Here is a 14,673-nt window from a genome sequence, read left to right on the forward strand (position 1 = left end):
TCTTCTGATTCCAGAACCTTTTATTGTTTCCAATTTAGTGTCATAATGTGCAATATATGCATTCAAGACATTTTTAGCTCTGTCTATTCTTTTGTTCATCTCTTGTCTTTGTGCTTCATTTATAATCCCTTTGTTATATTGTGTTGTCACATGTGTTTTGGCACCTCTCAATTGATTTCTTTTCGTTCTAGTTTGTGTTAAAATTTTACGAAGATATGCTTTGGATTTTATGTCATTCATTTCTGGTTGATTCAGTATTTTTTTAACTGTGTCATAATTAGGCACTTCAAACTCATTTAGTATCTCATCGTCCATATCTTCATCATCTAATGCATAATCGATCTCTTCGTCGTCAACGTATTCTGGTGGTAATTCCGGTTCTTCAGGAAAGTACTTAGGATCAACATACATCTTTTTTTTCCCTTCCAGAAGATCTTGTAAAGATTCTTCATATGTTGGTGGTTTTGGCACCAGTTGTTTTTCTTGCTGTGGCAAAACAGGTTGTTCAAATAGATCACCAAGATTCATATCTGGAACTTCATCCTCTATATCAATGCCGTAATCAGGAACTTCTCCTTTCTTCAGTGGTCGTTTTTTCCTTAGCAACCTTAAAACCTGATTACTGTCAATAACATCATCTAATTTACTTGTAATTGGTTGGAATACTTTTGAAAATCCCTGTTGACTGGTCTTCTGATCAATATCATGCTTTGTAATTGCATTATGGACATAATTGATCTTATCCCCTAATTCAGATTTACTCTTGGCGAGTTCTTTCCACTTGAGTAAACTCATTTTTGTTATATTATTACTTTACATAAAAATGGAAATTCATATATAAAAAATAACGTTTTACACTGTGTTGAACACCGTGTTGAACACCATGTTTAACACCATGTTTAACTACATCATTTTATCGAAACAATGTAACGATTTAATATAAATGAAGATACCTAATTATGATACTGGCGACGATGTTGCCACAAACTTCACACAACTACATGATTTTATGCCTGATCGATGCTTCCGCATGCTCATTTGTGGACCTTCTGGTTCGGGAAAAACGAACACACTGATGCATATGATTCACAATCTGTTGTATTTTGATAAAATATACCTTTATGCAAAAAACTTAGAGCAGTCAAAGTATCGGAATCTCATGAAAGAGTTCGAACCATGGAGTGAAGAAGCTGGTTATGATATCATTGAAGCAAGCAATGATAAAATAATTCCTGTAAAAAATCTCAATGGTGACAATCAAAAAATTGTGATATTCGACGATTTTGTATGTGATAAAAACCAAAAACCATTAGTTGACTATTTTATACAGGGGAGACATAAAAACTGCTGCGCCATATATTTGAGTCAAAGCTACTACAAGACACCAAAAGATATTAGATTAAACTGCTCACATTTTGCCATTTATGATTTTCCGAGTACTAATGAAAAAAGTCTCATATGTCGTGAAAACAATGTCTCGGAACAATTATACGAGAAAGCAACTAGAGACCCTTTTAGTTTTATATATATTGACAAACCCAAGAAACAAGTAAAGAAGAATTTCGATGAAAAAATATAAACCAATTGTATATATGAGTTACTCAAATGGTAAATTACCTGAAGACACATATTCACATGAAAAAGTTATTGAAATAGTAAAAGGATTGCCTGGTGTTGGTTTCAAACTAACAGATGACGGTGATTATGATATGCAGAATAAAAAACTGAGAAATTTAGATTCACCTCAAACGAATGACGATGCAACTACTAAGAGTGATGTTGATAAAGAGGTTTCTGGGTGTTTGAAAATAGATGGGAGCAATGTAATGACTGGCGCCCTTAATATGGATAATAGACGTGTTGAGAATATCGCTCCTGCTAGGCATGGCCATAGTGACGCTGTCAGTAGTGAGCATTTGCATAGCTTTTATTTTGAATTAAATACAAACGATGGAAAGATAGAAGCCCAAAATCCGATCGACATGAAAAATAAAAGAATCTCAGGAGTGCAAGATCCAATATTGCATTCAGATGCTTCTAATAAATTTTACGTTGACAGCTCTTTTAATTTTAAAGCTGATAAAACGGAGCTGGCTAATTATTTGAAAAAAGATGGAAGTATTTCCGTAACTGGCAATTTTGACTTTGGAAATAATAAAATCAGCAATCTTGCTGAAGGCACTGGCAATTCTGACGCTGTTACAAAACACCAATTACAAACTGGTTTATCAACCAAACCGAATGTTGATCAGGTTGTGTTGCGAGATGGTACGCAAGCAATGACTGGAAATTTGAATATGTCACAAAAAAAAATCGTCAATCTTGCTGATCCAACGGGTTTGAATGATGCTACAGGAAAAGGTTACGTTGATCGATTATTTTTGGATGCACTTCGATTAGACGGCTCAGCTAAAATGACTGGAAATTTGGATATGTCTTTGAATAAAATAATAAATTGCGGACAACCAACCGGTGCTAGAGATGTGACAAACAAATCTTATGTCGATTCCGAGGTTGGAAAAACATTGAAATTGGATGGAAGCGGTGTAATGACTTCTGTTCTAGACATGAACAATCAACGAATAATAAATCTCGGCAGAGCCACACATAATCAAGATGCCATCACTTTGAAGCAAGTGAATGACGGTATTGCAACTGTTTCTACCGAAAACAATAGATACACAGATGAACAAATAGAAAAAAATAAGAAATATGTAGACGACGAAATAGCGAAGAGTCACATAACTACTCACACAAACAGACAAAATGTGCTGAAATATGCTATGGATGATGGGGAATTTACAGAAGATTATGGAATACAGGATGCCAATTTAATCGACTATAATGACTCGCCACATAAAAACAACAAAAAAGCATTTTCATTCAAGGTTCAAAAGGCAGCAGATGGTTCCAGTCTGTTTAAAGGACGATTCGATTTTAATCTATTCAAACTGATACGTGACAATTATAGCGATAAATATACTGTGTGTTTAGAAATATATTTCCTGAGAACCGGTTTCGATGTTGAGTTTAATTCATTGCAGGTTACTTTTTAAAAAAGAAACATGAACACCGATAGAACCACAACAGTCAAAACCAACACAGATTATAAATATTATCGCTTTATCATGAACTTATCACCAGATGGTTCTTCACCAACTATCGAAAGACGGTTATATGTAACTGTTCAAGCAAATTATGACAATAGAAGCCCAACTCTTTTACCATTGTATGTCCTGATTTACGGTATAAAAGGCGAAGCAAAAAACAACCTTGATTTTACTATCTATGATTACGAATTGGCTTATCAAGTTGTAAATGATCAATTTTCAATGCATGTGCCAATCAATATGAATAACAATAAAATGACAGGTTTGGCATTGGCAACAAATGATGATGATGCTGTAAGCAAAAAATTCTTCATCGACAATCTCATACAACCCCGTATCACATATGTCACAACCAGAAACGCAGGAAGCAAATGGACGATGAAATACGGAAATTTAAATGATCCAGGACAAAATTTGCGATTTCCTAAAATTCGTATAAATGCAGTCAACGTTTCATACCATGGAATACCACAAGGAACATACAGATTGGCAATATCTTTTGGAACGGGACAAACCGCTTTTTTCCAATTCTCCTACAAAGGTACAGGTTCCAATTACATTTCGATCAACAGAACTTTTGTTAATGTCACAGAAATGAGCATAAGAACCACATTTAGTCAAATTTCTGGTTATGCTATACATTTCCATGGAGACATAGAATTCAATCCAGGTGCTTAAAATTATGTAGCATATGACATATATGTCATTGTACGCATTGAATGGAGATGGGACTGATTTCATTGACGAAAATGGTGAAAAAATAGAATACACCGTTGAGGACATTTTATTCAATCACGACCTCAAACTTTTTTTAAATGAAGATGGACATGCTGAAACTGACAGAAATCTCGTCGTTAAGGCTGCTACGGAAGATAACCATGTTGTCATAAAAAAACAACTCGATTTGAAGTTAGACAGATCGACTTTTATTGTTTCGAACAGTCTACCTGGTATACCAGTGTTAGACAAAATCAGCATTGCATTAATTCCAGCTTTATCAGTAGTCACAGCCGATTCAAATGATAGAGTTAGTTCATGGATTGATCCTGTGAATAATATCGATTTTTCACAACAAACCAATTCAAAAAAGCCTCTTCTTCTAAGGGATTCAACAAAAAAACTGTTTTTTGTACGTTTTGATGGTAGTGATGACTATTTGGAAAAAAAATCATTTGATGTTTCTAAAATAGCAGGTAAATCTGGTAACACATGTACAGTAATACTGGTTGTCAATACAAAAGCAATAACCAATCAATCTCAGTTTCAATGGGGGCGTGGAGCCGTCAGATTCGGTATGCATATACCATGGGGAGATGGTGCAGTCTATATCGATTTTGGTTCATCATCAAATGGCCGACTTAACATGCCTTCTTTGCTGAGTCTATCTGGTAATATCGAAGTTTGGACAATTCGTATTAATGGGACAAATCTAGAACTCTTTAGAGGCGTTACATCAATCAGTGCGATTAAAACAGCAACAATTTCTGCTACTCTTACAGGTTCAGCACAAGAAATATTCATTGGATGTCAGGTTCATACTGATGGCACTGCTGTGAATTTCTGTGAAATGGATTTATATGCTTTTGCCGTTTGGGCTAAATCTCTGTCTGATAATGAATTAAAAAATATGTTCAGATTCATTCAAAATCATTTCGATTTGTGATGTGGATTTTCAAAATATATAACTCAATATATATGTATATCGACAATTTATTACGATTTGTGGAATATAGTTTTCAAGAAGCAAAAGAAAAACATCCATGCATTAATGACAAAATATTAAAATCAGCACTTGTTTATCAATACCTGCACTTTTTCTATTTTAAAAGAGACATGTCTATGAATGAGATTCTTGAACTCAATGATGGCGAAATTGGTCTTCTTGGACCGGGCAATAGCTGTCTTACATGGTTACTTGAAAAGATCTTCGGTTGGATTGATATATTAAATTCACATAGTGTATTACATGATGCTTCCGGGAGGTTTTATGACCACCATAAGCTCGGTAGAGGTTACACTTATGCTATTTCAGAAAAATACACAACTAAACTGATTAAAAGATCACCTTTTTGTGGTCAAGTCAGTGGTATACTATATTGTCTATGCAGACGATTAACAATCTGAACTATATATATGGAAGATCGAAAAAAGAGAATATTCAGCTGGAACCATATTTCAGACAAACTCCCAGAAGATCAGGTCGACGAACTAAAGAGCTATTATAAGGCATACCATAGAAAGTGTTGGGCTTACAAAAAGGCTGTTAAACGCTTCAAAAAATTCAAACTGTTAGGAAATACTGTTTCCATTTTAACTGGTACTGGTGGAATTATTAGTGCTGTTGTAACTGGCGGTATAGCCCTAGTAGCTATCAGCACTTGTGCTTTGTTAATCAAGTCTTACATGGATTTCCAATCACTGGATCTTAAAATACAAAATTGCACATACGCATACCAAAGTTATCAGCATCTTTTGAATTCAATAAAAGACATGTTGCGAAGTGGTGAATTTAATCCATCATTTCACACAGAATTAAAAAATGTAGATGATTTTGTGACTGATGTTTGTCCTAGTGTTGATAAGTTCTACGCTAAATACAATGACAAATTCATTCCTTAACTATTTCATTAATTCGGTCTGATGCCAATGACAGGATGTCTTTCCAATACCGTTCATATGATTGAAGTGTCTTTTTGGATTTACTCGTCTTGACCTTTTCAAAAGGAAGATCAAGCATTTTGAATATTTGTTTTAAAATGAAATTTATGTTAATCATACGCTTTCTATCAATGTTAACATCTTTCACAACTTCCCCGATAGCCGCAAAAATTCGAATTATTTTATCCATATTTTTTACAGAAATCTGGAAACCATTTTTAATGGCAATGTTATTCATTATGTTTTCTATATGATATTTCTTTGGTAAACACTTTTACGATGGAATCTATGCTTATTTGAGTGAAAATCAATAAATTCTATTAAAGGTGTATAACCTTGTACTGTTCCGCATTTTTTGCAAACTATGATATTATCTTTCACTATCTCTGGCTGATCGCAACATTGATCTGTTTTTTTCGTATGTTTACCTATTTCTTTATTGCAAAATGGACAAATTACTTCTTCCATATTGATTAACTCTTCATGTATTTCTTTACAACTCATTATACTATACTACAAGAAATTATTTTTTATATGTTATAAGTGCAATTATGCCCCCTTTGGGGCTCGATTGGATAATCTTTGTGGTTTTGTAGCCCCTTAATCGCAAATGCGTTTGTAGCCCTTTGATCGCAAATCGTGGTTTTGTAGCCCCTTGTTCGCAATTTGGTGCTTTTGTAGCCCTTGGAATATGGGTGTGGGAAACCTCCATCACAGACCATGTAGTTTAGTGCTAATTAAGGCTTTCTTGCCTCGCTAGGACGAGAAAATTTCAAAAGAATATTTGTTTCAAAATGAGGGCAGTCGGTCTAATTACCATAAATACAAAAGAATGTAAAAGTAGTCGCCATTTATGAAAGTGGTCTATTTTCGTGTCGCAATTTATTGGGAGAATTTCAATACGACTACAGGTTTCACGTGTTGTTCTCACAAAACAACTGTCGCATTTGTGGCGCAGTTTTAGATTAAGGCAACATTATTTAAAACGTGGTCACCTTGTGCAAGAAAGCCCGTTCGGTTTTTTCCCGTCCTGGGGCCTGTTTCTCGAAAGTCCCGAGAACTTTTCGGGCCCGAAAAGCAAGTCGTCAAACTGCAATCTGCTTATTTTGAAAAACTGATCCTTTAACATGTTTTTAATGTGAGAAAAACTAAGAGAATTGCGAAGTTTGAAGGCCGGGAACCTCGGCGTTGCGAAGATATAACGGGAATCGTGGCACCCGAAATACTGGAAATAGGCCCGAAAACTTTCGGGACTTTTGAGAAACAGGCCACTGGTCATCCTTGTAAATAATGAAGCGTCCCTTGTATGTTTTAATGTTGTATGTTTATTAAAATGAACATTGTCTCACTTCTTACTGCGAATTCACTTACTCCTCCGTAAGTTATTTCTCGCGCAAACACTTCGACATCGATAAGCGTTTCAACAATTAATAATAAGAATAATAATCATCATCATCATCATAATAATAATAATAATAATAATAATAATAATAATAATATTTCTTATATAGCGCCTATCCAGACGTGATCTAAGCGCTTTACAAGTCATGAAAAATTAAAATTAAAAATTTATCCATAAACGAAAAAGTTATTCAAAAATTTCCTTGAATAAATAAGTTTTAAGTCGTGTTTTGAAAGTCTGGAGATTATCAGTTTTTTTATGTGTTCCGGTAGATCGTTCCAAAGTTCTGGCGAGGCGACAGCGACAGCTCTAGATCCATAAGACTTCAAATTATAGCTGGCAGGGTTAAGACGGAGCGATGTAGATGAGCGGAGGGTTCTTGAAGGACGGTGTATGTACGAGGGAGACAAATCATGCAAAGCCTTGAAAGTGAGAATTGAAATCTTAAACTTTATGCGTTCATTAATTGGTAACCAGTGTAGATCTTTCAAGATGGGAGTAATATGGTTGAATTTCGAGGAAAATGTTATTAAACGCGCGGCGGCGTTTTGTACATGCTGTAGTTTTTTAACAGCATGTTTCGGAAGATTGTACAGAAGGGAGTTGCAGTGGTCAAGTTTGGATGAGATAAAGGCATGCACAAGTGTTTTGGCAGTTTCAGTTGATATAAATTTTCTGATACGTGATAGATTACGAAGGTGATAGAATGCAGATTTACATACAATATTAATATGAGGCAGCATTGACATGGTACTGTCAAAAGTGACACCAATATTCCTGGCAGTTTGAGAAGGCTGGACGGTGTCTTGACCAAAGCAGATTGACGGCAAGCAGTGCTGTAGTCTAAATTTTGACTGAAAAAAGAGGAACTCAGTTTTTTCTTTATTCAATTTTAGTTTGTTGATACTCATCCATTTGTCCAAATCAGTCAGGCATAGCTCGATACGTTCGACAGCTTCAGTCAATTCCAGTTCATTACTTGTTGAAAAGGAAACGTAAAGTTGCGTATCGTCAGCATAGAGGTGAAATTGCAAGTTATGGTGTCGAAAGTCAGCTATAAATGGTGCAGTATACAATAAATAGAGGATAGGTCCAAGCACAGAACCTTGGGGTACTCCACAACTGAGATAACTAGGTTGTGATTTATTCCCATTAATCAGAACCGATTGAGTGCGACCAGTAAGGTAAGATTGAAACCAGTTGAGAGCAGTTTTTCCATGAAATCGAGGCAATTCAGCCAGAACCCAAACCCCTTGCGTATTCTCGTGGGCGTTATTCATAAGAAGTCACGTGACTATCACTTAAGGCTCGCGGTCTGTTGGATAGCGTGCTTGTTCGAAGAAAGTGATTGTGCTGAAAAGTTCGCATTTTTCTGTCCGAGGTAAGGAATTTTCAACATATTTTCAAGAAGTTTCTTTTTTATGTAAGTGGAATTCGTGTGCAAGCCCTAGTTTTGGTTACTCTCGTTTCTCTTCGCACGCTAAACCCTGGCGGTTTGGTTGATTGTCGAGTTCTTTGTCATTCCGGACGGAGTATTTGGGACCGTTCGTAGCGTGCTTACCCCAAGAATAGAGCTTCGCAGTTTCCTGTAGACCTCTTTAGCAAACTTTTTCTTACATTTTTCAGAAAAGGTGGTGGTTTGGGGGTCTTTTGAACTGTTAAATTGTAAAATACCGTTCCATGAGGCCACGTGAAGCTTTTTACATTAATGTATTCACAATCTTGTTTTACAACCCGCGTGGTCCACAGCAGCTTTTTTCAACAATTAACGTTTCGAGAGATCGATTCAAATATAAGTGATTAAAAATATGGTACTGAACTGACAGTTGTGTTGGCAGAACACACGATTACGACTTCTGCCGCTGTCATATCAGAGCTGTGCGTACCATCATGGCGTCGATGGCTGAAAAGGCGTCGAAAGATGACAAAGGAATTGGATGAAGCTTTGCGTGGACAAGGCGGGAACCTCATGCAGGGTAACTACTACATTAAGCGGCCTGTCTGGGCTGTAGGACGACGTATCTCTTCGAAAAACTGTATGTTTGACACGGTAGAACTTGTGTTCGAGACTATTGGATAGGGCAAGAAGTGTTTCCAGAAAACAATTTCCTGTCGAAGTTTCATATGAAGGGTTTCTTGATGAATTCCATGAATTGAGTGATGGTGAACTTGAATTTTTGGAGAAGTTTCCAAATCACGACGCTTTCAGAGAACAAAATAAATGAAGAAATATTCGAAAGGCCGATCGAGAGCGAAGTTTTTCCTTCGAGGAGAAAGAAAGCCTTTCCTGCTTTTTCCTGAGAGTTTCATGGTTCCAGTTTCAGTGAAAGATCAAGAGAAGCTTTTCTACCAAGAGAACCTTTTTGCAAGCCACTTCATTTTGTTCTTCGGTTTGTGCTTCCTCAGACGGATAACTGTGAAAGTTGTTTGTTTTTAAATTCCTTTCTTGTCTATTTTCCAATGCTAATGTGCGTAATGCCAATTTTGGGGTCACTTCTTATTAATTACTACTATTCCCATGCACAGCTCAATTTTGATTTTCGTTTAAAGTTTCTTAAACAATGTTCAGAATGAACTTGCCCTGTTCAAAGTTTATTCATAACAATTTATACTTGAGCACTAAATCACATTTAAAAAAGGTTTGCAAACTTTCCTCAACACTTAAGTCTTAACAGAGTTTTAGTGCAGCTCTCAACACCACAACTTAAAGGGGCACTGTCAGCTTAACTTTGCTGTTTTTTGGTCAAAAATTGATACAAATCTAAAGTAGTCCTTGTGCACACACCTACAAAATTCCTGACAACCCACTGAGAAGATTTGAAATATAGTTATGGCACAAAGAGCTATTCATATTTGAGTTTTGGTGTCTTTCTGACAATACTTTCTCCGAACTTGAAGAATCTGGCCAGTTTTTCAAGTTTCAATCCATTTCCATCCTTGCCATCCTTGGCTGCAAACAACAAAGAATATCTTCAGCACACTTCAGTGGTTATTGGGAACAAAACTACAGCATTATTTTTTGGGTGTTTATTGATGCAAAGACGTCTTTGAGTATTTTGAAGTTTGACTAAAATAGGGTGACACTACCCCTTTAAGCTGTGAACTTGATGTTGCCATTGTGAGTTCATTTCCATTGTAGTCTATTAAAGTGATTTGTTACTCGTTGATGTAGCTCTATTTTAATGCATACTGTAGTTCATTTGCAGTCACTTAAAATAGGTTAAATACAAATTAAAGAAAAAAGAAATTTCTGCAAAGCAGGCAGATTGATGCATCATTTTCACAGTACCAATTAGCTAGCAGGAGTTAAAATTACCCATTCATGGTCAAAAGCCAGGCATAAGTTTAAAATAGGGCTTTTTCTTGGTAATTTTCAATACCTGTTATGCATTACTTTGGAAACATTTTCCTTGAAAACCAAAGGAGGGGATTATGAGTGCATCTATTTTTTTTTTTGCGAAGATACAAGAAAAGAGTCTGAATTCCATTTCTATTGAACAGTATTTTTGTGATTCCTCATTCAGTTTGGAACACAATAATTGCCAGGGATAATCAGGGATAATCAACAATTATTGTTGATTATCCCTGGTAAATGAAGACAAGTGGGGGCCAAGAAGTGGTAAATTTCAACAAGGGAAGTGATCTAATAGACCTTATTCACGATGTCCGCCATTTTGGATCTGCTATTATCATGCAAATTAGCTACACACTTGTGAGGGGGCAAACAACACAAGTTCGAGAGGTTATAATGAACATCTTAGCCACACAGATGATTTGTTTCACATTCACTGAATGCTTATCACCTAAGTAGTAAAATAGAATGATTACACAAGTTACTTCGATGTTTTTTTTAGTGAAAAATGAGCAGATAACAAAGTAGAAAGTCAAAATGTCAAAGGCAATCAAAAGATATAAAATTATTATAAAACTTACTTAATTTAAAATTCTAAAATGTACTTTTAGCAATGTTATTTTAATATTTCGATGAGCCAATTTTCTGCAATTTGCCTTTTTTTTTAATGTTTGTCCCCCAGCATAACACATGGCTAATTTGCATGGCAATTTGAAAACCAACATGGCGGCTATCGTGAATTAGGCCTATTGTAGCGCTTTTTTTTAAATCAGAAGAATGTTAGCAAAAGCATGTTACTTGATGATAAAATTGACACTATCTTGGCTTGAAAGCAAATTCAGAGTTCTTGTAAAAGGGTTAGGAATAATTAAGGGGTCAGTCTTTAAACTAAGTCTGGTAATGCATTGCTGGGAGACTGAAAAATGAAAATTTGGTTTTATCAAATAAGGTAAATAGAATTAGCACCTTGCATTAACTCTCTGTCAGCGAAACGATTAAGGTGTATGCTCAAAACAGCGGCCTTTTAATCTTTCGATGAAGGTAATTCGACCTTTCAACAGCGCATTTGACAAAAGCCAAGTTCTTGTTAATGGTTAAGACCATCAAACAGGCTTACTTTTTATGTACTCTGTGTGAACATTCTCATGAACGTTTTGAAACCTTTTCAAGATCTGAAAGAGTTTTTTTTTTCATTTTTCCAATAAACATTATTGAAACTCTGTTTTGTGAATGTTTTTTGAGTTTTCTAATGGCAATAATCTGACATTGTGGAATCAAGTTTTGCAGTAGGTTTTCTTTGCAGGTCAATTTTTAACAATTCTTGTGTTTGAACTACTTTTCTGGTTACCATCAGATTTGATGTTCTTGAAAATATAACAGATACTTTTTATTGCAGGTTGGAAATGGTTATTTTCTGTTTCTTTAATGTTGAATTGTTTCAGATTGAAAGTTTTTTATAAGTGCTTTTTAAGTGCAGATGTTATTACCATGTAATAGACAAGAAGCAAGGCAAAAAGTGTATTGAACATTTGGGGGTATTGATAACAAATAATTATTTGTTCAGTTTTAAACCTGGGGTTGCCAGTAAATAATATCAAAAAGAATTTCGTGGTTTAGTTCGGGTTTGTCACTAACTTCCAACTGTTTATTTGCTTTGTAGATTTAAGCTAATATGGCCACAGAAGGCTGGGAAGAAAATCCTGATCTCAAGAAGCTTTATGTTGCTAAACTAAAACCCGAAACCACAAATGATACTGTAACAAAGTACTTTAGCAACTTTGGAGCAGTCATTGAGGCAAAGATTGTCAAAGACAATGAGGACAAGTCAAGAGGTTTTGCGTTTGTCACCATGTCTGACCATAGCGTGGTTGATACAATCTTGGAGCACAGACCACATACAATAGATGGACAAACAGTGTTCTTGAGACGAGCGATTCCCAAAGATGACCCAAATCCACTTGCAAATTTAAAGACAAAGAAGCTATTCATTGGAGGATTGAATGAAGAAGCATCGGAAGAAGACATCAAGAGCGTACTATCCATCTTCACACGTCATCCACCTGAGCAAGTCAAGCTTATGCGAGATAAAAACACCAACAAGTTCAAGGGCTATGCTTTTGTCATATACCACAGTGAAGACATAGTGGACAAGCTGTTCATCATCAGAAATGCCACAATCAAAAACAAGAAAGTAGAGCTCAAGAAAGCAGAGGAGATGGGTGGTCCAGGTGGTCGTGGAGGGGCTGGTGGCCGTGGACGTGGAGGCAGTTCCTTTAGGGGTGGAAGAGGTGGTGGTCCCCCTCGTAGTGGCGGAGGTGCTGGTGCCGGAGGATACTCCCAAGAAGCGTACAGTGGTGCTTATGAGGGTTATGATTACAGTGGCAGTGGGTATGGAGGATATGATCCCTATGGGAATGGCTATGCAGGATACGGTGGCTACAGTGGTTACGGTGGTGGTTATGGTTACTACTCTTTGGGAGAGTACAACTCGGAGGCTTCTGGTTATGGGCCAAACAGGCGTGGTGGAGGAAGGGGGCGTGGTGCAGGTGGTGGTGGTGGTGGCTATCGCCCTTACTAAGACAAGCTAAAGACAAAACAGAAAACATTGCCCTTTGGTTGCTTTGTGAGTTGCAGTTAGCCAGCTATCTTAGTTTTCTAACCTTGTACCCTAGCTTGGATTTACTCTTTAGTGTGAAGACACTTAATATCTAATTTTAAATGGTTCATCATATTTGACTGCCACATATACAAAACGGATAGATTTGTTCAATCAGTTTTACCCAAAGCGACATATACTAGTGCTTGTCGCTTAATTAGCAATCTGAGATGGCATGTGCCTGTAAGTTGTGGTCATTACCTAAAAACCATTTGGTCCTTCACTTTCTGTTAACCCAAAATTTTCAAAGATCATGGTTGAAAATGGAATGTAACAGTCCATTTTGATTTTGTGGAACCACAATGTTCTGGACCACCATTTTGACCCAGGCAACATCGTGGACCAAACTATTCCTTCCCATTAACCCCACGTTGTTAATCCACTGTCTTTGCTCACAGCAAGCCCACGTGGCCTTCTCAGCTTGGCTCTGACTTGTGAAACCAAAATGAACTTTACCATTGGAAAGGGCCCCAAATGCCAAGGTTTCCAAAATAAGTGCTTTTGCAGCATGTGAAAAAACCATACCTTAATAAAAAATGAACTTAATGGCTAAGTTTTAAGACCTAAAAGCCTGGTGATGCATGCTGCAAATGGCTTATTTTGGAGCTAAAGGACAAATTTTATTTCCATGACATCTATTCCAGTTGCAAACACATTGTACAGCTGATTTTATAGTTTCTTAACAGAGTAACTCCAGCCTTTGTTCTTGTATGTTTTTTTAACTTTGTATTCAATAAACATCTGAGCTTTAAGGTGTATTTTTTCAGTGATGACTCTGGGATGTGATAGAAGCCTTCCAATTAGATTCATTCGTTGTTCCTGATGTTGAACCAGTGAGCTCGCCAAGGCTAGTTGGAACCACACCATTCAACAGTGGTCACTGGTCCTGGTTACAGAACCTAGTGAGTGATATCACTTGAACTGAATTTTGGTTTTCTGCTGTTGTGCTGCAGCTGCTATAATTTTTTTCCCTTTTGAACTCTCATGTTTTTGTTTTTGGGAACTCAAAAGCACAAGCCCAGTCTCTACAGAACATAATTTTAATTGGTGGTATGGCAGCCCCTGGAGGCAAAAGATCCTGATAACCTGCCCAGGGGTGGGAGGGTTTTTTTTTCCAGTGGGAGTAGGTGACCTTATGTAGTTTTTACAGTTTTGCACTCTTTTAAATTAATCATGTTCCACAAAAGTAGCTTCCTCACTATGGTTAGATTATCTAGTTGCCTGGGACTGAATTGTAAAAAGCGACATTAGCTCTTAGGTAATTCCATCACTTATTACTTACAAGTGAGCACAACTCATGCTGAATTGACAGCTAGTCACTTAGGGCTTAAAAGCTTTGGGCACGATGGTGATTCCTCCAGATATCCAACACAGTCAAATTCAAACATGCAGTGAAGGCTTCAGCAAAAATATATTCATCTCACGAGAGACTTCCCCAGACCTGAAAGTTTGATACACCTTATTTCAAAATGGCAGCCATTTTAGTATTCTTTTG

The 14,673-nt window shown here is 36.5% G+C and overlaps 1 protein-coding gene across 3 annotated transcripts; it reads left to right on the top strand.

Annotated features, from left to right (window-relative positions):
* The first annotated feature begins 8,449 nt into the window (after nt 1–8,449).
* On the top strand, nt 8,450–13,934 carry LOC137986932 (heterogeneous nuclear ribonucleoprotein A3 homolog 1-like). Of its 3 annotated transcripts, none has more exons than XM_068833679.1 (3): nt 8,460–8,551; nt 9,009–9,206; nt 12,183–13,934. In XM_068833679.1, exon 3 carries the CDS (start codon nt 12,195–12,197, stop codon nt 13,098–13,100), a length of 906 nt encoding a protein of 301 aa, XP_068689780.1. In that variant the 5' UTR covers nt 8,460–8,551; nt 9,009–9,206; nt 12,183–12,194; the 3' UTR covers nt 13,101–13,934. The 3 variants fall into 3 exon arrangements, with proteins under 3 accessions (XP_068689778.1, XP_068689780.1, XP_068689779.1); XM_068833678.1 differs by having other exon boundaries at nt 9,009–9,146; XM_068833677.1 differs by lacking the exon at nt 9,009–9,206 and having other exon boundaries at nt 8,450–8,551.
* The last annotated feature ends 739 nt before the right edge of the window (nt 13,935–14,673 follow it).

This window comes from Montipora foliosa, unplaced genomic scaffold (genome assembly GCF_036669935.1).
Source record: "Montipora foliosa isolate CH-2021 unplaced genomic scaffold, ASM3666993v2 scaffold_293, whole genome shotgun sequence".
In the NCBI taxonomy this organism is placed as follows: Eukaryota; Metazoa; Cnidaria; class Anthozoa; order Scleractinia; family Acroporidae; genus Montipora; species Montipora foliosa.

What these genes read in the sequence shown, in the direction of transcription:
- LOC137986932 (XM_068833677.1), top strand. Translation starts at nt 12,195, where the DNA reads ATGGCCACAGAAGGCTGGGAAGAAAATCCTGATCTCAAGAAGCTTTAT.